We start from the raw sequence: 26,686 nt of genomic DNA, 5'->3' as shown, positions 1-26,686 counted from the left end.
TGACGACAGTCTCACCTCTTCAACTCTGCCCCTGCTGCCTCTCCCAGGGGCCCATGCCACATCTTATTGCAATTACTGTGGCAGAGCAGGCCAGCCATCCTCAGACAGGACAGGTGAAACATGCCGGCTGTGTTTGTGTTGCGTCTTAATCAATCGGACCTCACAACCTGTTCTCTCTCCGGCCCTCTCATCATCCTATTCCCTCACCACCCTTTGACTTGAACCAGCAGTTGTAGAGCATTACCTGAGGGACCTACATATGAAGATGTGTGCTAATTGAAGGCTTGTGACAACTGTCTCCATGGAAGCAGAAGCTAAACAACACTAGCATTCACAATGATAAACTTAGGCCAACTACAGCAGATAAAATATACTTTATGGATTAATTCTGCTGTCAAATTACAAAAGGAGATGAGATGGCGGCTTCAAACTGAACGTTTGAGGCGCTCTAGTTTCCACCCCCTCAGTAGCCTGCTGTATAATGCTTGGTCATGTCCCTGGGGATGAGTGACAATAAGGCCTTTGAGAGAAAAAATGTGATTCAGATCCATAAAGAGGAAACATTCCTTCGAGGCTGAGGCACCACCGACTGCCCTCACAAATTCCTCCCAAAAGGTTATCATCAACCCACTGGTGGAGCTTTTTTCTCTCAGAGGGCACTCTGTCCTAAAGAGTTGTGGAGGGCCACATCAGGCCAGACGGCCAACATTCACCATTCACAAAAGCCTATGCATACACACACACACACACATAAAAATACAATACCTTCAGAAAGTATTCACACTCCTTGACTTTTTACACATTTTGTTGTTACAAAGTGGGATTAAAATTGATTAAATTGACGTTTTTTGGTGAACAATCCACACACAATACTTTATAACAGGGCTGCCCAACCCTCTTCCTGGAGATCTACCATCCTGTGGGTTTTCAGTCCAACCCTCTTCCTGGAGATCTACCATCCTGTGGGTTTTCAGTCCAACCCTAATTTAACACACCTGATTCTATTAATTAACTGCTCAACAAGACCTTAACTAGCTGAATCAGATATGCTAATTAGGTTGGACTGAAAACCTACAGGACATTAGATCTCCAGGAAGAGGGTTGGACTGAAAACCTACAGGACGGTAGATCTCCAGGAGAGGGTTGGACTGAAACATACAGGACAGTAGATCTCCAGGAAGAGGGTTGGACTGAAAACATACAGGACAGTAGATCTCCAGGAAGCGGGTTGGACTGAAAACATACAGGACAGTAGATCTCCAGGAAGAGGTTGGACTGAAAACATACAGACAGTAGATCTCCAAAGAAGTGGGTTGGACTGAAAACATACAGGACAGTAGATCTCCAGGAAGAGGGTTGGACTGAAAACATACAGGACAGTAGATCTCCAGGAAGAGGCTTGGACTGAAAACATACAGGACAGTAGATCTCCAGGAAGAGGGTTGGATTGAAAACATACAGGACAGTAGATCTCCAGGAAGCGGGTTGGACTGAAAACATACAGGACAGTAGATCTCCAGGAAGAGGGTTGGGCAGCCCTGCTCTATAATGTCAAAGTGGATAAAAAATGCTACAATTAAAAAAATATATACAAAAAATAAAACACTAATATATCTTGATTAGATAGGTTTTCAACCCCCTGAGTCATTACATGTTTGTTTTTGGGTAAGTCTCTGAAGCCGTGTTCACATTGGCAGTTTGAAGTGACTCAAAAAGAGACTATTTATTTGCATATCCGATTCGAATCTGTTCTTTTTCCTGCAGTCTGAACAGCCAAAAAGCACATGGAATCGGATATTTCAAGACACATTTCAAACCACCTTTATAGATGGTTTGAAATCCGATACAAATCTGATTCCTGGCCATGTGACATGTGTCTGAATGGTCAAATCTGATTTATTTGCCCTCAAGTGTTTTAGACTGCTATTTGGAATATCTTGTTGCTTGCTAGCTGCTCTGTTGACAGTTTGACAAGAACATGTGGTAACTAACTAGCTTGTTAATTGTTTACAAACAAATGAGTGATTATGCTAGAAAGCTAAACAGCTACCTAGCTAGCTAGTTGACTGCCGTGGCTAGCCAAAAAGGACTCATTTTGAAAGTTGGATCATCTTATCCTTTGAGGCTTTAAAAACGTTCTTACCCTAATGATTTTGAAAATGCAAAGCAACTGAGAAACGTCCATGGCAGGCATTGTTGTTACCTTAGCTTGCTACATAACTTCTGAGTGATAGGAAACACTAGCACCACCACCAATCAGCCTACACCACTGAACACAAACACATCATTACTATGACAACTAGTGTAGCCTTGTCAGAAAATAACTGCTGTCTGAACTAGGGTTGCAAAGGGTCGGAAACTTTCCGGTAAATTTCCAGCATTTTTCTGGAAATTTTCCCTGGAAAGTTAAGCCCTGGAATTTGGGTAATTTTGCTTAAATTCATCAAAAGGTTAGCTTATAACAGTGAATTGTTTTTGTGGGATACACATAAGGCAATTTTAGGTCTTGTGGCATATTTTGGTTAAACTATCCCCAATTCAATGTAATTGCAACCTACTGCATGCACAGTGTAGTCCTCCATCACATGTGCAGTGCACTCTTCCATCACATGTACAGCTGATTCTCAAGATCTTGCACACTAATGAGATGCTATTGAGCCCACACTACTACACTGTCTGGGCCAAGGACTACATGCTTTCTGGTAAGTTTTTATTACAATACTGGGTGGGGTGAATATATTTTATATGACATACATTATTTTTGTTAACTAGTAAATAGTAGCCTACAGCAAAGTGTGTTTAAATTATTTCTAACTTGTTAACAATTTCTGCTAGTTAGTTTTTGCTAACATGTGGGTTTTAGCTTGCTTGAGCCTGCTAACTGAGGAGTGTTAATGCACCTGTATCCATACATGTTTCATTTTAAAACATTTATCCTACAAAGGAGTTGTTTAATCTAACTGCTTAACTATTTATCTGTACATGTGTAATGAACACAATGGGAGAGAGAGCTGGATTCAAGTGCAGGGTGCAGTAGGTGTTGATTTGTAATGGACCACAGGAGGAGGCAGGTAGCTGGGTCCAGGGGCAGGCAGAAGGTCATACACAGGGGGTCCAAAAAGGCAATAGTACAGGCAGGGAAAAGGCTAGTAACGTCGTCCGGGAGATCAGGCAATAGGTTGATAACAGGAAATCCGATAAGCTAAGTACAGGCAGGGAATAGGCAAAAGGCGTCATTAGTGAGGCAGGCAAAAACTATCATACACGGGCGGATTAAATTGCTGGGAAAAACAGAGCTCCGAATAGAAGTGTGTCACAAAACAAACAATACCTCACAATGATGAGGTGCAAAGAACTGAACTAAATAGTGTGTGATAATGACATACAGGTGTGTGAACAGGTGATCAGAATTCAGGTGATTGGGATCTGGAGAGTGAGCTGCGTTCAGGGGATGTATGTGTTTGAGAGTGTGAGTTGGAAGCAGACGTTACAACATGGAATTGTATTTGTTGTTTTTTTACTCATCTTTACAGGAAAATGCCATGGGCACTATCTGATGTGTGAAGACATTTCACTGCAGCTAATGTAGAAGGAAGCTGTGTTCATTTGCAAATACTGTGTCAAATCATATGTGAAGAATACAACAAAGATGCAGAATCATCTGGCCAAGTGCATAAAGTTCCCTCAGCGCTCACAACAAGCAACCTCTGACAAAAGTCCCTCTACTTCGATTCGAGGTGAAAATGATGAAGGAGACACCTTATCGATTGCAACATCCCACGGTCCTCCTGGAATCAGAAGTGTTTTTGACTCAATGAAGGAATGTAGTCAGATAAATTCTGATGAATGTCTTGCTCGAGCTGTGTATGCAACTGGTTCACCTCTGATGCTCACAGGCAATGTTTATTGGAAGAGATTTCTGAATGTTCTTTGCCCCTCCAACCAGACATGCTTTATCTACTCATTTGCTAGATGCAGAGTTCAATCGAGTTCAAGTGAAGGTCCAGCAAATCATAGAGAAATCAGAATGTATTGCAATCATCTCTGATAGGTGGTCGAATGTTTGTGGGCAAGGAATAATTAACTACATCCTCTCCATCCCTCAACCAGTATTCTACAAGAGCACAGACACAAGGGACAACAGACACACCGGTCTCTACATTGCAGATGAGCTGAAGGCAGTCATCAATGACCTTGGACCATCGAAGGTATTTGCACTGGTGACAGACAATGCTGCAAACATGAAGGGCACATTGGTCTAAAGTGGGAGTCCTACCCTCACATCATTGGCTATGCATTGGCTATGCTGCTCATGCATTGAATCTGCTCCTCAAGGACATCATGGCACTGAAAACAATGGATACACTCAACAAGAGAACAAGAGAGCCAACGAAATGGTTAGGTATGTGAAGGGTCATCAAGTTATAGCAGCAATCTACCTCACCAAGCAAAGTGAGAAGAATAAGAGCACCACATTGAAGCTGCCCAGCAACACCCATTGGGGTGGTGTTGTCATCATGTTTGACAGTCTCCTGGGGGGAAGGAGTCTTTCCAAGAAATGACCATATCACAGTCTGCCGATATGGACAGCCCCATCAAGAGGATCCTCCTGGATGATGTATTTGGGAGAGAGTGGTAAGCAGCCTGACACTCCTGAAACCTATAGCAGTAGCCATTGCACGGATTGAGGGAGACAATGCCATCCTGTCTGATGTTCAGACTGTAAGAGAAGAGAAGAAATCCGTACTGCCCTGCCCACTTCACTGTTGCTCCAAGCAGAGGAAACCGCAGTTCTGAAATATATAAAAAAGCGTGAAGACTTTTGGCTGAAGCCCATGCACGCCGCAGCATACATGTTGGACCTCAAGTATGCTTGCAAGAGCCACCTGTCTGGTGCAGAGATCAACAAGGCCTATGGCGTCATCACTACCGTGTCTCGCCACCTTGGCCTGGAGGAGGGCAAGGTTCTTGGCAGTCTGGCGAAGTACACTTCCAAGCAAGGGATTTGGGATGGTGATACAATATGGCAGTCGTGCCAACATATCTCATCAGCCAACTGGTGGAAGGGACTTTGTGGATCTGAGGCTCTTACCCCTGTTGCCTCCATCATCCTCCAAATCCCACCAACATCAGCCTCCTCAGAGCGCAACTGGTCCTTCCTTAAATGGTATTAATATTCATTTGCATATATTTCCGATAATTCCCATATATTCCCACAGAAAGTTTCCACCTCTGAATATTCCCCAAAAATTTGCAACCCTAGCCTGAATACGCACAAATTCGATTTGGTCACTTGTAGCTTGCTGTTTGGACAGTCAGTAGTCCTAAACAGATTTGAAAACCGAAACTGATTTGAGCATTTAGTTCAAGAAATAGAGTTAAGAAAATATTTACTAAATAAACTAAAGTAAAAAATAAAAAGGCTATATACAGGGGGTACTGGTACCGAGTCAATGTGCGTGGGGTACAGGTTAGTCGAGGTAATTTGTAAAGTGACTATGCATAGATAATAAACAGTGAGTAGAAGCAGTGTAAAATGAAAGGGGGGGTCAATGTAAATAGTCTGGGTGGCCCTCCTTTTCCTATAGTCCACGATCAACTCTTTTGTCTTGCTCACATTGAGGGAGAGGTTGTTGTCCTGGCACCCCACTGCCAGGTCTCTAACCTCCTCCCTATACGCTGTCTCATCGTTGTCGGTGATCAGGCCTACCACTTTTGTGTCGTCAGCAAATTTAAGGATGGTGTTGAAGTCGTGCTTGGCCATGCAATCGTTGGTGAACAGGTTGTACAAGAGGGGACTAAACACGCACCCCTGAGGGGCCCCAGTGTTGAGGATCAGCGTGGCAGATGTGTTGTTGCCTACCCTTATCACCTGGGGGCGGCCCGTCAGGAAGTCCAGGATCCAGTTTCAGTGGGAGGTGTTTAGTCCAAGGGTCCTTAGCTTAGTGATGAGCTTTGTGGGCACTATAGTGTTGACTACGCTGAGCTGTAGTCAATGAACAGCATTCTCACATAGGTGTTCCTTTTGTCCATGTGGGAAAGGGAAGTGTGAAGTGCGATTCAGATTGCGTCATCTGTGGATCTGTTGGGGCGGTATGCAAATTGGAGTGGGTCTAGGGTGTCCGGCATGATGGTGTTGATGTGAGCCATGACCGGCCTTTCAAAGCACTTTATGGCTACAGACGTGAATGGTTCAGGCGGTAATCATTCATGCAGGTTACCTTCGCTTTCTTGGGCACAGGGACTATGGTGGTCAGTTTGAAACATGTAGGTATTACAGACTCGGTCAGGGAGAGGTTGAAAATGTCAGTGATGACACTTACCAGTTGCTCCGCGCATGCTTTGAGTACACGTCCTGGTAATCCGTTTGGCCCTGCGGCTTTGTGAATGTTGACCTGTTTAAAGGTCTTGCTCACATTGGCTACGGTGAGCGTGATCACACAGTTGTCTGGAACAGCTGGTGCTCTCATGCATGCTTCAGTGTTGCTTGCCTCGAAGCGAGCATAAAAGGCATTTAGCTCGTATGGTAGGCTCGCGTCACTGGGCAGCTCACTGCTGGGTTTCCCTTTGTAGTCCGTAATAGTTTTCAAGCCCTGCCACATCTGACAAGTGTCAGAGCCAGTGTAGTAGGATTCAATCTTAGTCCTGTATTGATGCTTTGCCTGTTTGATGGTTCGTCTGAGGGAATAGCAGGATTTCTTTAAGCATCCGGATTAGTGTCCCGCTCTAGCCTTTAGCTCGGTGTAGATGTTGCCTGTAATCCATGGCTTCTGGTTGGGGTATGTACGTACGGTCACTGTGGGGACAACGTTGTAGATGCACTTATTGATGAAGCAGGTGACTGAGGTGGTATACTCCTCAATGCCATTGGAGGAATCCCGGAACATATTCCAGTCTGTGCTAGCAAAATAGTCCTGTAGCGTAGTATTCGCGTCATCTGACCACTTCCGTATTGAGTAAGTCACTGGTACTTCCTGCTATAGTTTTTGCTTGTAAGCAGGAATCAGTAGGATAGAATTATGGTCAGATTTGCCAAATGGAGGGTGAGGGAGAGCTTTGTATGCGTCTCTGTGTGTGGAGTAAAGGTGGTCTAGAGGTTTTTTTGCTCTGGTTGCACATGTGATATGCTGGTAGAAATTAGGTAAAATGGATTTAAGTTTGCCTGCATTGAAGTCCCCGGCCACTAGGAGCGCCGCCTCTGGCTGAGTATTTTCTTGTTTGCTTATGGCCTTATACAGCTCGTAGAGTGCGGCCTTAGTGCCAGCATCGGTTTGTGGTGGTTAATAGACGGCTACGAATAATATAGATGAGAACTCTCTTAGTAGATATTGTGCTCTACAGCTTATTATGAGGTATTCTACCTCAGGTGAGAAATACCTTGAGACTTCTTTAATATTAGACATTGCGCACCAGCAGTTATTGACAAATAGACACACACCCCCGCTCCTCATCTTACTAGACGTAGCTGCTCTGCCCTGCCAATGCACGGAAGCCAGCCAGAAGCCAGATTAGTGTATTTTCCTTTTCTCATACACACAAGATGTGCTGTCCAGTATGTTGTAGTCTAATGCCACTCTGAGTAGCCAAACCCAGAGCAACAAAACAGGGTTGGGGTCAAGAGGCACATCGCCAAAACTCTTGTTTATACTACCAGCACTATAATCAATACAAAACCCTGACAGCACTGTAAACACAAGTCTGTCAATTGAAACTGAACCCAATGTTTTGAATTGATATGTGATAAAATAAGACTTTGACACAGAGGAGAATGCCATACTTAGGCATAAAGACTTGCATAAGGGAGAAGTTCAGTGTTTAACTGTGGTTAACAGGATCAATAGAGTGACAGTGTTTAACTGTAGTAAACAGGATCAAGGCAGTGACAACCACATGCATCCCTTGCCCCCTCTCCGCAACACTCACACTTTATGATGGGGTTGTAGAGGTAGCAACAGTTTCCAAAAGTCAGAGTCGACCAATGAAACTTAGTGTTATAAGTAGTGATGCACCGATATTACATTTTTGGCCGATACCGGTATCCGATATTTTCCTTGACAAAAAAACAATACCGATAACCGATATTTTAAATTTTTGCGGCCTTTTAACTATTCTAGTACAGTTAAATAGTTAATACACACACGGACGCAGAGGTCTACGGCACTGCATCTCAGTGCAAGATGCGTCACTACAGTCCCTGGTTCGAATCCAGGCTGTATCACATCCAGCTGTGATTGGGAGTCCTATAGGGCGGCGCACAATTGGCCCAGCATCGTCTGGGTTTGGCCGGTGTAGGCCGTCATTGAAAATAAGAATTTGTTCTTAACGAACTTGCCAAGTTAAATAAAGTTCACACACACCACACTGACCAAAACGTTATTTTGTTGGCATTTACATATGTAACCATTACCAGTAAAACATCATCAAAACCTATTTCTTTCACTTACTTGCTGTGCTGTTTCATTGTTAATTTGTTCAGTCGTTTCATTCTCAACCAGGATTTCATGTCAAACAGTGAAGTTTCAGCTGTCTGTTTGTCCGTGGCCTCTCTTCCTCGGTGCGCACTGTCACTGTGTCCATTTCCATCTTGTCCAGCTGTGTATGTAACAGTTCAAGTAAACCCTGTTTTTTGTCTGCATCAAAGTAGAGGACAGTAATGAGAGAATGCCCCGAATCACTTGTTCACAGCCTGTCTGCAGTTTTTTTGAGCAGGCGTTTCAATGCCATGACAGAGGGTATCACATCTGCTGCAGGCGCAGTTGATGAGCTTATTTCTCGAGTCAGTTGTTCAAATGGAGCTAGCTAGTGTGTTCATGTTTCCAAGTTTCAAACATGTTCTCAAATGCCATTGAAATGGCAGCAGCGGTATGACAACCAGCACATTCATGAGCAAGAAATACGACTTTACTCAGTACGAAATCCTCGACGACCCACTGTGCTGTCAGACTCAGCATTCAACGGCTCAGACACGAGACGCATGTGGCAGGGTCTAAAGGCAATCACGGACTACAAAAGGAAAACCAGCCACGTCTTGCTCCCGGGCAAACTAAACACCTTCTTTTCCCGCTTTGAGGAGAATACAGTGCCACCAGCGCGGCCCACTACCAAGGTCTGTGGGCTCTCCTTCTCTGTGGCCTACGTGAGTAAGACATTTAAACGTGTTAACCCTCGCAAGGCTGCCGGCCCAGACAGCATCCCTAGCAGCATCCTCAGAGCATGCGCAGACCAACAGGCTGGTGTGTTTACGGACATATTCAACTTCTCCCTATCCCAGTCTGTTGTACCCACATGCTTCAAGATTTTTTTATTTTATTTTATTTAACCTTTATTTAACCAGGTAGGCAAGTTGAGAACAAGTTCTCATTTACAATTGCAACCTGGCCAAGATAAAGCAAAGCAGTTTGACACATACTACAACAACAGAGTTACACATGGAGTAAAAACAAACATACAGTCAATAATACAGTAGAAAAATAAATCTATATACAGTGTGAGCAAATGAGGTGAGATAAGGGAGGTAAAGGCAAAAAAAGGCCATGGTGGCGAGGTAAATACAATATAGCAAGTAAAACACTGGAATGGTAGATTTGCAGTGGAAGAATGTGCAAAGTAGAAATATAAATAATGGGGTGCAAAGGAGCAAAATAAATACATAAATAAATACAGTAGGGGAAGAGGTAGTTGTTTGGGCTAAATTATAGATGGGCTATGTACAGGTGCAGTAATCTGTGAGCTGCTCTGACAGCTGGTGCTTAAAGCTAGTGAGGGAGACAAGTGTTTCCAGTTTCAGAGATTTTTGTAGTTCGTTCCAGTCATTGGCAGCAGAGAACTGGAAGGAGAGGAGTAAAGGAGGAATTGGCTTTGGGCGTGACCAGAGAGATATACCTGCTGGAGTGCGTGCTACAGGTGGGTGCTGTTTTGGTGACCAGCGAGCTGAGATAAGGAGGGACTTTACCTAGCAGGGTCTTGTAGATGACCTGGAGCCAGTGGGTTTGGCGACGAGGATGAAGCGAGGGCCAGCCAACGAGAGCGTACAGGTCGCAGTGGTGGGTAGTATATGTGGCTTTGGTGACAAAACGTATGGCACTGTGATAGACTGCATCCAATTTATTGAGTAGGGTATTGGAGGCTATTTTGTAAATGACATCGCCGAAGTCGAGGATCGGTAGGATGGTCAGATTTACGAGGGTATGTTTGGCAGCATGAGTGAAGGATGCTTTGTTGCGAAATAGGAAGCCAATTCTAGATTTAACTTTGGATTGGAGATGTTTGATGTGAGTCTGGAAGGAGAGTTTACAGTCTAACTAGACACCTAGGTATTTGTAGTTGTCCACATAATCTAAGTCAGACCGTCCAGAGTAGTGATGCTGGACGGGTGGTCAGGTGCAGGCAGCGATCGGTTGAAGAGCATTGCATTTAGTTTTACTTGTATTTAAGAGCGGTTGGAGGCCACGGAAGGAGAGTTGTATGGCATTGAAGCTGTCTGGAGGGTTGTTAACACAGTGTCCAAAGAAGTGCCAAAAGTATACAGAATGGTGTCGTCTGCGTAGGGTGGATCAGAGACTCACCAGCAGCAGAGCGACATCATTGATGTAATAGAGAAAGAGAGTCGGCCCAAGATTGAACCCTGTGGCACCCCATAGAGACTGCCAGAGGCCCGGACAACATTACAGGCACTCCGATTTGACACACTGAACTCTATCAGAGAAGTAGTTGGTGAACAGGCGGGAGGCAATCATTTGAGAAACCAAGGCTATTGAGCTGCCGATGAGGATGTGGTGATTGACAGAGTCGAAAGCCTTGGCCAGGTCAATGAATACGGCTGCACAGTATTGTTTCTTATCGATGGCGGTTAAGATATCGTTTAGGACCTTGAGTGTGGCTGAGGTGCATCCATGACCAGCTCTGAAACCAGATTGCATAGTGGAAAGGTGCGGTGGGATTTCGAAATGGTCTGTAATCTTGTTTGTTGACTTGGCTTTCGAAGACCTTAGAAGGCAGGGCAGGATAGATATACAGTGGGGAGAACAAGTATTTGATACAATGCCGATTTTGCAGGTTTTCCTACTTACAAAGCATGTAGAGGTCTGTAATTTTTATCATAGGTACACTTCAACTGTGAGAGACGGAATTTTAAACAAAAATCCAAAAATCACATTGTATGATTTTAAGTAATTAATTAGCATTTTATTGCATGACATAAGTATTTGATACATCAGAAAAGCAGAAACTTAATATTTGGTACAGAAACCTTTGTTTGCAATTACAGAGATCATACGTTTCCTGTAGTTCTTGACCAGGTTGCACACACTGCAGCAGGGATTTTGGCCACTCCTCCATACAGACCCTCTCCGATCCTTCAGGTTCGGGGCTGTCGCTGGGCAATACGCTTTCAGTCCCTCCAAAGATTTTCTATTGGGTTCAGGTCTGGAGACTGGCTAGGCCACTCCAGGACCTTGAGATGCTTCTTACGGAGCCACTCCTTAGTTGCCCTGGCTGTGTGTTTCGGGTCGTGTCATGCTGAAGACCCAGCCACGACCTATCTTCAATGCTCTTACTGAGGGAAGGAGGTTGTTGGCCAAGATCTCGCGATGCATGGCCCCATCCATCCTCCCCTCAATACGGGCAGTCATCCTGTCCCCTTTGCAGAAAAGCATCCCAAAGAATGATGTTTCCACCTCCAAGCTTCACGGTTAGGATGGTGTTCTTGGGTTGTACTAATCCTTCTTCTTCCTCCAACACGGCGAGTGGAGTTTAGACCAAAAGCTCTATTTTTGTCTCATCAGACCACATGACCTTCTCCAATTCCTCCTCTGGATCATCCAGATGGTCATTGGCAAACTTCAGACGGGCCTGGACATGCGCTGGCTTAGCAGGGGGACCTTGCGTGCGCTGCGGATTTTAATCCATGACGGCGTAGTGTTTACTAATGGTTTTCTTTGAGACTGTGGTCCCAGCTCTCTTCAGGTCATTAACCAGGTCCTGCCGTGTAGTTCTGGGCTGATCCCTCACCTTCCTCATGATCATTGATGCCCCACGAGGTGAGATCTTGCATGGAGCCCCAGACGAGGGTGATTGACCGTCATCTTGAACTTCTTCCATTTTCTAATATTGTGCCAACAGTTGTTGCCTTCTCACCAAGCTGCTTACCTATTGTCCTGTAGCCCATCCCAGCCTTGTGCAGGTCTACAATTTTATCCCTGATGTCCTTACACAGCTCTCTGGTCTTGGCCATTGTGGAGAGGTTGGAGTCTGTTTGATTGAGTGGGTGGACAGGTGTATTTATTACAGGTAACGAGTTCAAACAGGTGCAGTTAATACAGGTAATGAGTGGAGAACAGGAGGGCTTCTTAGAAAAACTAACAGGTTCTGTGAGAGCCGGGATCTTACTGGTTGGTAGGTTTTCAAATACTTATGTCATGCAATAAAATGCTAATTAATTACTTAAAAATCATACAATGTGATTTTCTGGATTTTTGTTTTAAATTCCGTCTCTCACAGTTGAAGTGTACCTATGATAAAAATTACAGACCTCTACATGCTTTGTAAGTAGGAAAACCTGCAAAATCGGCAGTGTATCAAATACTTGTTCTCCCCACTGTAGGTCTGTAGCAGTTTGGGTCAAGAGTGTCCCCCCCATTGAAGAGGGGGATGACCACAGCTGCTTTCCAATCTTTGGGAATCTCAGACGACACGAAAGAGAGGTTGAACAGGCTAGTAATAGGGGTTGCAACAATTTCGGCAGATAATTTTAGAAAGAAAGGGTCCAGATTGTCTAGCCCGGCTGATTTGTAGGGGTCCAGATTTTGCAGCTCTTTCAGGACATCAGCTGACTGGATTTGGGAGATGGAGAAATGGGGAAGGCTTGGGCGAGTTGCTGTGGGGGGTACAGTGCTGTTGACCGGGGTAGGGGTAGCCAGGTGGAAAGCATGGCCAGCCGTAGAAAAATGCTTATTGAAATTCTCAATTATAGTGGATTTATCGGTGGTGACAGAGTTTCCTATCTTCAGTGCAGTGGGCAGCTGGGAGGAGGTGCTCTTATTCTCCATGGACTTTACAGTGTCCCATAACTTTTTTGAGTTTGTGTTGCAGGAAGAAAATTTCTGCTTGAAAAAGCTAGCCTTGGCTTTTCTAACTGCCTGTGTATATTGGTTTCTAACTTCCCTGAAAAGTTGCATATCAGGGAGGTTGTTCGATGCTAATGCAGAACGCCACAGGATGTTTTTGTGTTGGTTAAGGGCAGTCAGGTCTGGAGAGAACCATGGGCTATATCTGATCCGAGTTCTAAAATGTATTGAATGGGGCATGCTTATTTAAGATGGTGAGGAAGGCATTTAAAAAAAATAACCAGGCATCCTCTACTGATGGGATGAGGTCAATATCCTTCCAGGATACCCGGGCCAGGTCGATTAGAAAGGCCTGCTCGCTGAAGTGTTTCAGGGAGCGTTTGACAGTGATGAGTGGAAGTCGTTTGACCGCTGACCCATTACAGATGCAGGCAATGAGGCAGTGATCGCTGAGATCTTGGTTGAAAACAGCAGAGGTGTATTTAATAAAGAGCAAGTTGGTTAGGATGATATCTATGAGGGTGCCCGTGTTTACGGCTTTTGGGTGGTACCTGGTAGGTTCATTGATAATTTGTGTGGGATTGAGGGCATCAAGCTTAGATTGTAGGATGGCTGGGGTGTTAAGCATGTCCCAGTTTAGGTCACCTAGCAGCACAAGCTCTGAAGATAGATGGGGGGCAATCAGTTCACATATGGTGTCCAGAGCACAGCTGGGGGCAGAGGGTGGTCTATAGCAGGCGGCAACAGTGARAGACYTGTTTTTAGAGAGGTGGATTTTTAAAAGTAGAAGTTCAAATTGTTTGGGAACAGACCTGGATAGTAGGACAGAACTCTGCAGGCTATCTCTGCAGTAGGTTCTAACACCGCCCCCTTTGGCCATTCTATCTTGTCTGAAAATGTTGTCTGAGTCGCGTTGTACAAAACTGGCGATAGCTTTTTGAGCTAAAGGATAGCTGATGACCGCCAACCGTGGTTAGCTGAATACTAACGTTAGCCAGTGAACTGGCTAACTTCTGGCTAGCTTCTGTTGTGGATTTCAGATTTGAGGTGAAAAATACTTTTTACAAATTAATTGGTGAGGCAGATTGCAGGAGAGTGTTTTGAAGTTGAGTTTTTAGAAAAAAAAATATGAAAAGATATGCGAAGAAAAGATGTAAATATATATATACACGGGACACGACAAGTCGAGGACAAAGGACGTCTGACTGCTATGCCATCTTGGAATGAGAAGATGGCCACCATTGCATTCTTGGGTACAGGAACAAAGGTAACTGAACTAAATGACTATCGCTCTGTAGCACTCAATTCTGTCATCATGAAGTGCTTTGAGAGACTAGTCAAGGATCATATCCCCTCCACCTTACCTGTCACCCTAGACCCACTTCAATTTGCTTACCGCCCCAATAGGTTCACAGACGATGCAATCGCCATCACACTGCCCTATCCCATCTGGACAAGAGGAATACCTACGTAAGAATGCTGTTCATTGACTACAGCTCAGAATTCAACAACATAGTGCCCTCCAAGCTCATTATTAAGCTTGATGCCCTGGGTCTCAACCCCGCCCTGTGATATTGGGTCCTGGACATCCTGACGGGGCGTCCCCAAGTGGTGAAGGTAGGAAACAACATCTCCACTTCGCTGATCCTCAACACTGGGGCCCCACAAGGGTGCGTGCTCATCCCCCTCCTGTACTTCCTGTTCACCCATGACTGCATGGCCATGCACGCCTCCAACTCAATCATCAAGTTTGCAGACGACACACCAGTAATAGGCTTGATTACCAACAACGACGAGACAGCCTACAGGGAGGAGGTGAGGGATCTGAGTGTGGTGTCAGGAAAATAACCTCTCACTCAACGTCAACAAAACAAAGGAGATGATTGTGGACTTCAGGAAATAGCAGAGGGAGCACCCCCCATCCAAATCTATGGGACAGCATTGGAGAAGGTGGACAGTTTTAAGTTCCTCGGCGTACACATCAAGGACAAACTGAAATGGTCCACCCACACAGACAGTGTGGTGAAGAAGGCGCAACAGTGCCTCTTCAACCTCAAGAGGCTGAAGAAATGTGGCTTGTCACCTAAAACCCTCAAACTTTTACAGATGCACAATTGAGAGCATCCTGTCGGGCTGTATCACCACCTGGTACGGTAACTGCACCGCCTACAACCAATGGGATCTCCAGAGGGTGATCATCAAGGACAACAACCACCCGAGTGACTGCCTGTTCACCCCGCTACCATCCAGAAGGCAAGGTCAGTACAGGTGCATCAAAGCTAGTACCGATAGAAGCTGTTTTTCAGTCTCTCTCAAGGCCATCAGACTGTTAAACAGCCATCACTAGCACAGAGAGGCTGCTGCCTACAGACAGACTTGAAATCATTGGCCACTTTAATAAATGGACCACTAGTCACTTTAATAATGCCACTTTAATAATGTTTACATATCTTGCATTGCTCATCTCATATGTATATACTGTATTCTATACTATTTATTGCATGTTAGCCTATGCAGCTCCATCCCTAATCATCCACATACTTATATATTCTTATTCCATTCCTTTACTTAGATTTGTGTGTATTAGGTATCTGTTGTTGAATTGTTAGATATTACTTGTTAGATATTGCTGCACTGTCGGGACTAGAAGTACAAGCATTTCACGACACTCGCAATAACATCTGCTTACCATGTGTATGTGACCAATAACATTTGATTTGATTTCAATACAAAACCTAGGGGGCTCATGGTTCTCACCCCCTTCCATTCACTTACACAGTAATTATGACAACATCCAGAGGATGTACTCCAACCTATCAGAGCTCTTGCAGCATGAACTGACATGTCCATCCCATCAAAGCATCAGAGAATGAATCTAGTACTGAAATCATAAGCTACAGCTAGCTAGCCCTGCAGTGCATAAAATGTGGTGATAGATGACTCAGAGAAAGACAATAGCTGAACAGTTTTTAACAAATTAATTTCTTCAAAAATGATAGAGAAGCAAGAGAGTGAGAGAACTATATTTCGTCTTGTTTTTCACTTTCACTTTCTTTGCCAGCAAATTCCAGCTAGCTAGCTAGTTTAACATACTCAAACACCCAGCTCAATCAGAGGGATGCTATATTAGCTAGCTGGCTATGACTATCCAACACAACACTGGAACTCTTCCAAGTCAAGGTAAGCTTTTGGTTTTACAAATGTATTGCCATCGGGCCCACCGGTGTAAGTGCTAAACTGCTTACTGACTGTACACTAACGTTACTGTATAATTGTAGCGGGTTTACTAACGCTTTAGTTCTATTAGCTATGTTGACTAGGACGTAACTTTAGCTAATATGGTGACAACGAGGTATGCTGTGTGTAGCGGTTATGACATGGTTTGGCTTGGAAAGTTTTTTTTGCCTTATTGCATACAGCTGATGTGTTGTGCATTGAAGTCCACAAGCGAAGGGAAAAGGTTTGAGGAGGAGAGCGCGCAGATGCGAGAAGGAATACAACGTGGCTGCTATAAAAGTGAACTGGGTTTATGTCCGATCAGGGGTGTATTCATTTAGCCGATTCTGTTGAAAAACGTTTCTTAAACAGAAGCAAACGGAATGAAACGGGAATAAACATACCTGAATTTGTCCAATAGAAACTCTTGTTTGCAACTGTTGAACTAATGATTACACCCTAGTGTAATCAAGTATGCAAGGCGGTATTGAATGTGTCACTGTCTGTCACCTTAAATCTTTCTCTCGACCTGTGTACACCTACATTGTAAACTTTCATTTATAGGCTAGGTTGTAGCAACCACAGGATGGGTATAGGGAAAATTAGAGTATCATGTAGTAGCCTAAACCTATCAATGTTACATTGAACTGGATGAATGGAATATGAATGACAGTCATCCAATATGCTGTAATAGAAAAGGCCATGCTCATGAAAAAAGAAAATTGTCTGCCTTCAACTTAAACAGCACCGACCGCCACTGACTAGCATGTAGCCTACAACCATTATTGTAATGGAAAGTTTCTCCCAAATCCACTGACTGTGTTAATAGGCATATTGTTGTGCCATCATCATCTCCTATTTGTAAACCACATGCATGTGGTTTACAAATAGGGGCAATGTGAGATTGTTGTTAGATGCAAATAGGCAATGTGTCTCAAATCAGATGTGAAAATCACACCGCCATGTACATCGTCTTAATTTACTGTAGTCTACTTTCAAGCCATAAGACTGCTGAACAACTAATCAAATGGGCACCCGGACTATTTCCATTGACCCCCTTTGTTTTACACTGCTGCTACTCGCTGTTTATTATCTATGCAGTCACTTTACAAATTACCTCGACTAACCTATAGCCTCGTTATTGTTATGTACATTTATTGTGTTTATTTTTGATTGTTTCGATTTTTTTTAACTTTAGTTTATTTAGTAAATATTATATTAACTATATTGTTTGAACTGCATTGTTGGTTATTAAGGGCTTGTAAATAAGCATTTGTTGTATGTGGCGCGTGTGACAAATACAATTTGATTTGATTCGATAAGAAACTATGCTTGGGTTACATTTTAGAGTAGGCTACCAGAGCAGAGTATTATAGCCCGTACCTGTGTTTCATCGGCGTTACTGTCTGTGTCCAGCTCTCCGATGTAGTACTGTTCCATCCACCGCCGTGCGTTCTCGGAATGGCGGTGCGGGGGTCCCTCCATCTCCAGGCTGATATCACTCCCTGACCTGTGTAATATTAGAGCCTCTCCACCCGGGTGCATTCGAAGGAATCCCGTCACATCATAAACCTTCGTCCCCAATAATACCCAACATGAGTATTTTGTGCAATGACGGGCTACCTCCATCTCAGAGAAAAACCGAGGGGACACCAATGGAGACATTGCGATGTTGAATTGTCCACAAAACAAAGCATAAACTAAAGGAGCGCGTAAAGACCCCCTGGCCGACTGACCGCGTACTAACTTCTACTTCATTTCTCAGCCCTGACTGAGCTTACTCGACCAACTCATTAGCATATCATTAATTATTCATCGCTCAAGACTGCTCAAAGCTGTCTTTCATCTGCCTTTTGCTTGCTCTGCAACTTCACAGCACTCTAGCTTCTTTTTTACCCCCAATGTTTACAGCTATGAGATCATAATTGCATTGTTAATTCATGTTTAGATGTGGTTGAGATCAAATAAAAACGAACTTTTTAAACTAGTCTAATAGAGAACCTGTTAAACATGCGTGTTATTTCCTCATGGGCGTAGTTCTGTTTGATGTGTGGGCGCCTCTCAATATCAATAACCTGTATTAGGGGTCACCAACCGGTCGATCGCGATCGATCATCTAGGTATTCCCAGTCGATCACCAAACATTTCTGTAGAAAAGCCGACGATAAAGGCTTGAGCTCCTTTATTACTAGATTTTTTTTAAATTCGACTTTGCGCTTTTGCCTTTACGTGCACTTGATTCAGAAACCCTGTGCGCCGAAAAGGCAGTGTTCCCATTTTGAACCATTTCATTTGTCTGAACTGAAGGGACAAACTCCGCCTACCCGGCCGACACGGAGAGCTGTGCGTAAATCAAGTGTGCCCACTGCTCTGGACAATCTGATAGCTCAAATCACCGTGCCTAGTACTCCACAGCAAAGTTTGATACATGCCTACATGAGATTTAGTCACTTTTAAAACTATGACCATAGAGAAACTATCAAAGATTACAGCAAAGAGCTGTATGTTTAAGTCTTTATTCAGCACTGTCAACACTGTTTTTATAAAACATACTCCTGACTCTCGCGCTGCAGCTGCACTGAATTAGTAGCCACGTGTATCGGAATACCTGCATTTTTATTATTAGCAGTTCGTCGTCTATTTTAATTTCGATAAATATTTCACTTTCTCTGTTCAAATGAGCAACGTGAATTTGTGCATGAGGCGGAAATAATGCGGTGCGACTCGAGGTCTGCCTACCTGAGGGGAGATTTTGACCATTCTCTTTCTTGTATAGTTTTTGACACCCCTTTCCCGACACACACACACACCGGCACTCATGCTTATTGTCATTTATTAGGTCTCTCTTAAAAGGGCCTTGGGGTTGTTTGGGCATCGTTGAGTGGCAAGGGACAGTGTGACGTTTACTAGTATTGTGCGTGCGTCTTGCTACTACCGAGGAGAGAAAGTTGGAGGGACCAGCTCTCAAACTCTCAAGGAAGATGTCGTTACCCTCTTCCGTAGTACGGTACAAATACACTCGATAAGTTGCACAGGTTGTAAACGTTTCTCATTTTCAGGGGCCACTTTCTTTCATTTGAGAAGCTAAGAAATTCGTCAAACTGGCCCACGTGGAGCTGACGAACAACTTACGTTTATTGATATGCACACCATCAGTAGCACTTATGTATGTTCTGCTCCAAATCTGTGAGTACTCCTGTTTTCATATTTATACTGCCATTTATTAAACTTTAAAGTACATTTTCATGTAAATAGTTAATGGGTACATGTTGATTATTTTGTGCATTTTCCAGGAGCTTTCTCAATTGTCTTGTTTAAAGAGATCAGGGGAAATGTTTCCAGTTTAATCCATATTGGTTTAAATAGGTTTCTGTTTTTTTTCTTCCCTCTGGAAAATCAGCTGTTAATATTAAATAAATACTCATAAATGCATTATTTATTTTGTCATTTGTTATTGTGTACTTTTATTACTGTGTTTTGCTGTATTATGTTGTATAATCACATTCCGGTGTAAAAACCAAAAAATGTTTTAAGTGTGGGAAAAGGAAATTCACCAGCACCACAAGGTGTACCCATGCTCTACCAAGGTTTTCCAGCACACAGCTTTGACCTACTACAGTGATTATGTTGGTCTATTGTACTTCCAACAATAAGTAGGCAGATTGCTTAGGATTCAAACAGCCTAATTCTGTCACACCCTGATTTGTTTCACCTGTCTTTGTGCATGTCTCCACCCTCCAGGTGTCGCCCATCTTCCCCATTATATTTATACCTGTGTTCTCTTGTCAGTTTGTTTTGTTTCATCAAGCCTACCAGTGTTTTTCCTGTCTTTCTCTAGTCCCTGTTTTCTGGGTTTTTACCATTCTGCCTGCCCTGAGCCTGCCTGCCGTTCTGTACCTTTCGGACTCTGCTCTGGATTACTGACCTCTGCCTGCCCTTGACCTGTCGTTTGCCTGCCCCCCTGTTTTTGTAATAAACTTTTGTTACTTCGAAACTGTCTGCATCTGGGTCTTCTCCTGAGCCTTGACAACTTCATACTCTTCAGAGGGACTTTACAGTGACCTGCTATTAAAATAATGTATGAATTTAAAATTAATTACATTAAGATTTTTTGTCACTGATCTACATATAATAGCACAATGTCAAAGTAGAATTGTTTTATTAAAAATGTAAAAGCTGAAATATCTTGAGTAAATAATTATTCAACCCCTTTTATGGTAATCATACATAAGTTAAAGAATAAAGATGTACTTTACAAATCGCATTAAGTTGCATGGATTCATTCTGTGTTCAATATTGGTGGATAACATGACTTTTGAATAACTGTTAATTGTTAATCTGTTCTCCACACATACAATCATCTGTAAAGTCCCTCAATCAACCAGTGAATTTCAAGCACAGATTCAACCACAAAGACCAGGAAGGGTTTTCAATGCCTCACAAAGACATGCATCTATTGGTAGATAAAAATTAAAAGCAGACACTGAATATTGTTTTGACCATGGTGAAGTTGTTAACTAGGCTTTGGGTTGTGTGTCAATGCACCCAGTCACTAGAAAGATACAAGCGTCCTTCCTAACTCAGTTGCCGGAGAGGAAGGAACCTGTTCAGGGATTTAACCATGAGGACAATGGTGATTTTAAAATAGTTAGAGTTTAATGGTTGCGATATGAGAACTGAGGCTGGATCAACAACATTGTAGTTCATCCAAAATACCAACCTAAATGGCAGAGTGAAAATAAGTAAACCTCTACCACATAAAAATATTCCAAAACATGCATCCTGTTAGCAACAATGCACTTAAGTAATACTGCAAAAAAATTGGCAAAAAATGAACTTTTTGTCCTGAATACAAAGCGTTATGTTTGGGGCAAATCCCAAACATATCACTGAGTATCACTCTTCATATTTTCAAGCATGGTGGTGGCTGCATCATATTATGGGTATGCTTGTCATCGGCAAGGACTAGGGAGTATTTTTAGATACAAAGAAACGGTATACAGCTTTAAGCACAGGTAAAATCCTAGAGAAAAACCTGGTTTAGTCTGCTTTCCAACGGTTGCTTACCAAGACGACATTGAATGTTCCTTAGTGGCTTGGCTACAGTTTTGACTTAAATCGGGCTTGAAAATATATGGCAAGACTTAATGGTTGTCTAGCAATGATAAACAATCAATAATTGAAAAAATAATTATGAGCAAATGTTGTACAATCCAGGTGTGCAAAGCTCTTAGAGACACCCAAAAAGACTCACAGCTGTAATCGTTGCCAAAAGCGCTTCTACAAAGTATTGACTCAGTGGTGTGAATTCTTATGGAAATTTGATATTTCTGTTGTTCAATTTCAAAAGATTTGCTAACTTTTCAAAAAACATGTTTTCACTGTCATTATGGGGTATTGTGTGTAGAGTCAAGGTATTGTGTGTATAAGTCAAGGTGTATGAATAATTTCTGAAGGCACTGTATATACAGTACCAGTCACAAGTTTGGACACATCTACTCATTCAAAGTTTTTTTTATTTTTTTTTTACTATTTTCTACATTGTAGAATAATAGAGAATATATCAAAACTATGAAATAACACATGTAGTGACCAAAAAAGTGTTAAACAAATCAAAATATATTTTATATTTGAGATTCTTCAAAGTAGCCATCCTTTGCCTTGACAGCTTTGCACGCTCTTGACATTCTCTCAACCAGTTTCACTGGAAATGCTTTTCCAACTGTCTTGAAGGCGTTCCCACATATGCTCAGCACTTGTTGGCTGCTTTTTCTTCATTCTGCGGTAAAACTCATCCCAAACCATCTCAATTGGGTTGAGGTCATGTGATTGTGGAGGCCAGGTCATCTGATGCAGCACTACATCACTCTCCTTCTTGGTCAAATAGCCCTTACTAATGTAGTGAATTTTAAGGATAGCCCCAACAGGGACTCGAACCTGGTTCCAGCGACTGTCAAGCCGTTTCGCCAAAAGTTACAAACCACTTGACAAGGTCGCTAGGTGTTGGGCTAAGGTCGCTACATTACTCCCTTCCTTTGGGAAAGTGTGGCCCCACGCTTCTCTAGTCCCTCATGTGTACACGCCTCTACGACGGCCTCTCAGGTGCCTTCCCACTTCTGACACCAATATAGCGAACTCAGAGGGTAGCACTGACTGGGACTCAAACCCAGGTCCAGGGACTGTCAAGCTAACACCTTAACCTTTACACCAAGAGGTCTGAACCACTTGACAAGTTCGCTAGGAGTTAGGTTAAGATCGCTACAGGTTTATTAAGGTGTATTAAGGTCTGTCGGAGTCCAAAGCAGCCCTAAATAATCCGTCGAACAGTAATCAGACCAGATATTTTGAGTGCCCTTGCTGTTGGACTTGTGGATGTAGCAATGATGGTTTAGTATGGTTTAAAAGCAGTCTGCAAAGTTAGAATATGCCTATTTATTCCATACATTAGAGTATATGGAACCCAGGGACAGACTGGTCATCATAGGGCAATTCTGGCAAATGCCAGATGGACTGGTCCGTCTGGTGCATGTTTTCGTACTGAGGAAGATGTAACTCAGTTCCAGAAGAAAGCCACTATCAATTTCCTTATGTTGGGGGCTTTCATCAAGTAAGTGTTGCCTGGTGTCATGTGACTTCCATGACTGCACTTTAGGTTGGGGTCAGGTCCAATATTAGCTATGCACCCAAGAGGGAAAGAGGTTGGGACATCCTAGAAATGTATGACATTACAAGGTTATAGATGCTTTGTGAAGCCTCAATTTGATATGATTTTTAAAGCCTGTATTAAGCAGTGGTTATGCCACCCTTTAAAAAGCACAGGTTTATGTCACATTTGACATGGATGGTTATGTCCCACAGTTAGGCCCCATTTATGAACCCTTTATATAGCATGACATACAGTTAGAGATGATTTGTGACAAATGTATGTAGTGCTTATGAAGCCTTCATAAGTTGCACTTCATTTAAAGCTCGACCACTTGCACGATCAATGTTTTCCAGGCAGCACAAGTGATCACACTGGTCAGTTTTGCATAGGATTCAAACTTTCTCAAGCAACCATGGAAGCCCAGTCTACTGGAGATCGTGATAGCTGACTATTAATGTTTATTATGCCTTGTGTTTGAACCACAAGATGGTGACATAAAACAAAGATGACATTAAATGGAAACAATGAAATAAATTAAATTAAACAAAGATGAATGATGTTAATAACATGTATTCTACCATGTCTAATCATGTTGAAATATGATAATGCAAATAATAGCCCAATGTATTCAACATCTTGATGTTCATCCCTCATTACCCTAATTACTATAACACACCCTTCACTGTGTTCATTGGTTACACTAATTGCAATCTTTGTCTACGTAACCTGGTTTAAGCATTCATTATGAAACCCTGAAGAAGGCACTGCATTGCCGAAACATTGGTTATTAGGTTTAACCATAACATTATTGGGAGCATACAATGCATTCAGAAAGTATTCAGACCCCTTGACTTTTTCCACATTTTGTTACAGTCTTATTCTAAAATAGATGTTTTATTTTATTTCCCCTCATCAATGTAACGGTCCTGACCTGTTTTATGTTGTTTTTGTATGTGTTTAGGTCAGGGCATGTGTTTTGGGTGGGCAGTCTATGTTATCTGTTTCTATGTTGGTTGTGGTTGCCTGGTATGGCTCTTAATTAGAGGCAGGTGTTTTGCGTTCTCCTCTAATTAAGAGTCATATTTAGGTAGGGTGTTCTCACTGTTTGTTTGTGGGTGATTGTCTCCTGTGATGTCTTCGTGTTGTCGATGTATTTTCACATTCGGGACTGTTTGGCTGTTCGTGTGTTTTGATGTAACGTTCCTGTCCGTGAGTTTACGTTTTAGTATGTGAGTTTATGTTCAGGTTTCGTTCTACGTCGTTTTGTTATTTTGTAAGTTTGTTAAAGTGTTTGTTTTCGTGTCGCCATCATCATCAGTTTATTTCCCTGTTATAAAATAAAAGATGGCTTATTTCCCTGAAGCTGCATTTTGGTCTGATGATCCTTCTCTCCTCTCCTCGTCCGAGGATGAGGAGAGCGACAGCCCTTACAATCAATCAACACACAATACCCCATAATGACAAAGCAAAAACAGGTTTAGACATTTTTGCAAATGTATTAAAAATAAAAAAACTGAAATATCACATTTACAAAAATGTTTTAAAGACCCTTTACTCAGTACTTTGTTGAAGCACCTTTGGCAGCGATTACAATCTCGAGTCTTCTTGGGTACAACGCTACAAGCTTGACACACGTGTATTTGTGTTTCTCCCATTCTTCTCTGCAGATCCTCTTAAGCTCTGTCAGGATGGATGGGGAGCGACGCTGCACAGCTATTTTCAGGTATCTCCAGAGATGTTAGATCGGGTTCAAGTCCGGGCTCTGGTTGGGCCACACAAGGACATTCAGAGACTTGTCCCGAAGTCACACCTGCGTTGACTTGGCTGTGTGCTTAGGGTCGTTGTTCTGTTGGAAGGTGAACCCTCGCCCCAGTCTGAAGTCCTAAGCACACTGGAACAGGTTTTCATGAAGGATCTCTCTATATTTTGCTCCGTTAATCTTTCTCTCGATCCTAGTCTCCCAGTCCTTGCCACTGAAAAACATCCCCACAGCATGATGCTGCCACCACCATGCTTCACAGTAGGGATGGTGCCAGGTTCCAGACATGATGCTTGGCACTCAGGCCAAAGAGTTCAATCTTCGTTTCATCAGACCAGAGAAATAATTTTGTTTCTCATGGTCTAAGAGTCCTTTAGGTGCCTTTTGGTAAACTCCAAACGTGCTGTCATGTGGCTTTTACTGAGGAGTGGCTTCCGTCTGGCCTCTCTACCATAAAGGCCTGATTGGTGGTCCTGCAGAGATGGTTGTCCTTCTGGAAGGGGAAGGTTCTCCCATCTCCACAGAGGAACTCTGGAGCTCTGTCAGAGTAACCTTCAAATTCTTGGCCACCTCCCTGACCAAGGCCCTTCTCCCCCGATTGCTCAGTTGGGCCGGGCGGCCAGCTCTAGGAAGAGTCTTGGTGGTTCAAAACTTCTTCCATCTCAGAATGATGGAGGCCACTGTGTTCTTGGGCAACTTCAATGCTGCAGACATTTTTTGGTACCCTTCCCCAGATCTGTGCCATGACACAATTCTGTCTTGGAGCTCTACGGACAATTCCTTCGACCTCATATGGCTTGGTTTTTGCTCTGACATGCACTGTCAACTGTGGGACTTTATATAGACAGGTGTGTGTGCCTTTCCAAATCATCCCCAGTCAATTGAATTTACCACAGGTGGACTCCAATCAAGTTGTAGAAACATCAAGGATGATCGATGGAAATAGGATGCACCTGAGCTCAATTTCGAGTCTCATAGCGAAGGGTCTGAATACTTATGTAAATAAGTTTTTATTTTATTTATACATTTGCAAAAATGTCTAAAACCGGTTTTCCCTTCATCATTATGGGGTATTCTAAAATGATTTAATCAATTTTAGAATAAGGCTGTAACAAAACGTGGAAAAAAGGGAAGGGGTCTGAATACTTTCCGAATGCACTGTATATAGAGTGTGACTTTCTTTCTTTTTATGCAAATGCGGACTACCTGTTCGTTAGATATACGTAAATGAGACCAAGTTTACCATGGCCAAGTTAACCATGGCTGTCACGTTCTGACCTTAGTTCCTTTGTTATGTCTTTATTTTAGTTTGGTCAGGGCGTGAGTTGGGGTGGGCATTCTATGTTGTTTTTTCTATGTTTTGTTCTATTTCTATGTGTTTGGCCTAGTATGGTTCTCAATCAGAGGCAGGTGTCAGTCGTTGTCTCTGATTGGGAGTCATATTTAGGTAGCCTGTCTGTCATTGTGTGTTGTGGGTGATTCTTTTCTGTTCTGTGTTTTTGTTTCACCGTACAGGATTGTTCGTTTGTCGTTTTTCTTGTTCAGTGTTTCATTATTTCGTATTAAATCAATATGGACACTTACCACGCTGCGCATTGGTCTCCTCTTCCTTCACCAGATGAAAAGCGTTACAGAATCACCCACCAACCAAGGACCAAGCAGTGTGGTAAATTGGAGCAGTGCAATCTAGCTATGTAACAACCTGGGAGGAAATAGAGAGGTGGTCGATTTATCCAGGAGAGTGCCGGAGCCCGCCTGGGATTCTCTGGAACAGTGCGAGGAGGGATACAGGAGAATGGATTGGTGACAAACACGGCAGCCAACAGGCACGAGAGGCAGCCCCCAAAAATGGGGGGTGCACACGGGGAGTGTGCAGAGTCAGGTTGGAGACCTGAGCCCACTCCTCGTGCTTATTGTAAGCAGCGCGTTACTGGTCAGGCACCGTGTTATGCGGTTAAGCGCACCTGTCGCCAGTACGCGTCCATAAGCCCGCGTTGCCGC

At 43.1% G+C, this 26,686-nt stretch overlaps 1 protein-coding gene across 1 annotated transcript in view; it reads right to left on the bottom strand.

Moving 5' to 3' along the window:
* Nucleotides 1-18,046, bottom strand: part of LOC111962278 (fatty acid 2-hydroxylase) — a 34,278-nt gene extending 16,232 nt beyond the window's left edge. Inside the window, exon 1 of the mRNA XM_023985248.3 lies at nucleotides 17,664-18,046. Coding sequence (XP_023841016.1) covers nucleotides 17,664-17,945 — 282 coding nt within the window. The 5' untranslated portion in view covers nucleotides 17,946-18,046. The remainder of the gene's footprint in view (nucleotides 1-17,663) is intronic.
* Nucleotides 18,047-26,686: the final 8,640 nt, after the last annotated feature.

Source organism: Salvelinus sp. IW2-2015, linkage group LG4q.1:29, assembly GCF_002910315.2.
Source record: "Salvelinus sp. IW2-2015 linkage group LG4q.1:29, ASM291031v2, whole genome shotgun sequence".
Taxonomy (NCBI): Eukaryota; Metazoa; Chordata; class Actinopteri; order Salmoniformes; family Salmonidae; genus Salvelinus; species Salvelinus sp. IW2-2015.
The sequence above is the reverse complement of the archived record's forward strand: the minus strand, read 5'-3'. Positions and strand labels throughout refer to the sequence as shown.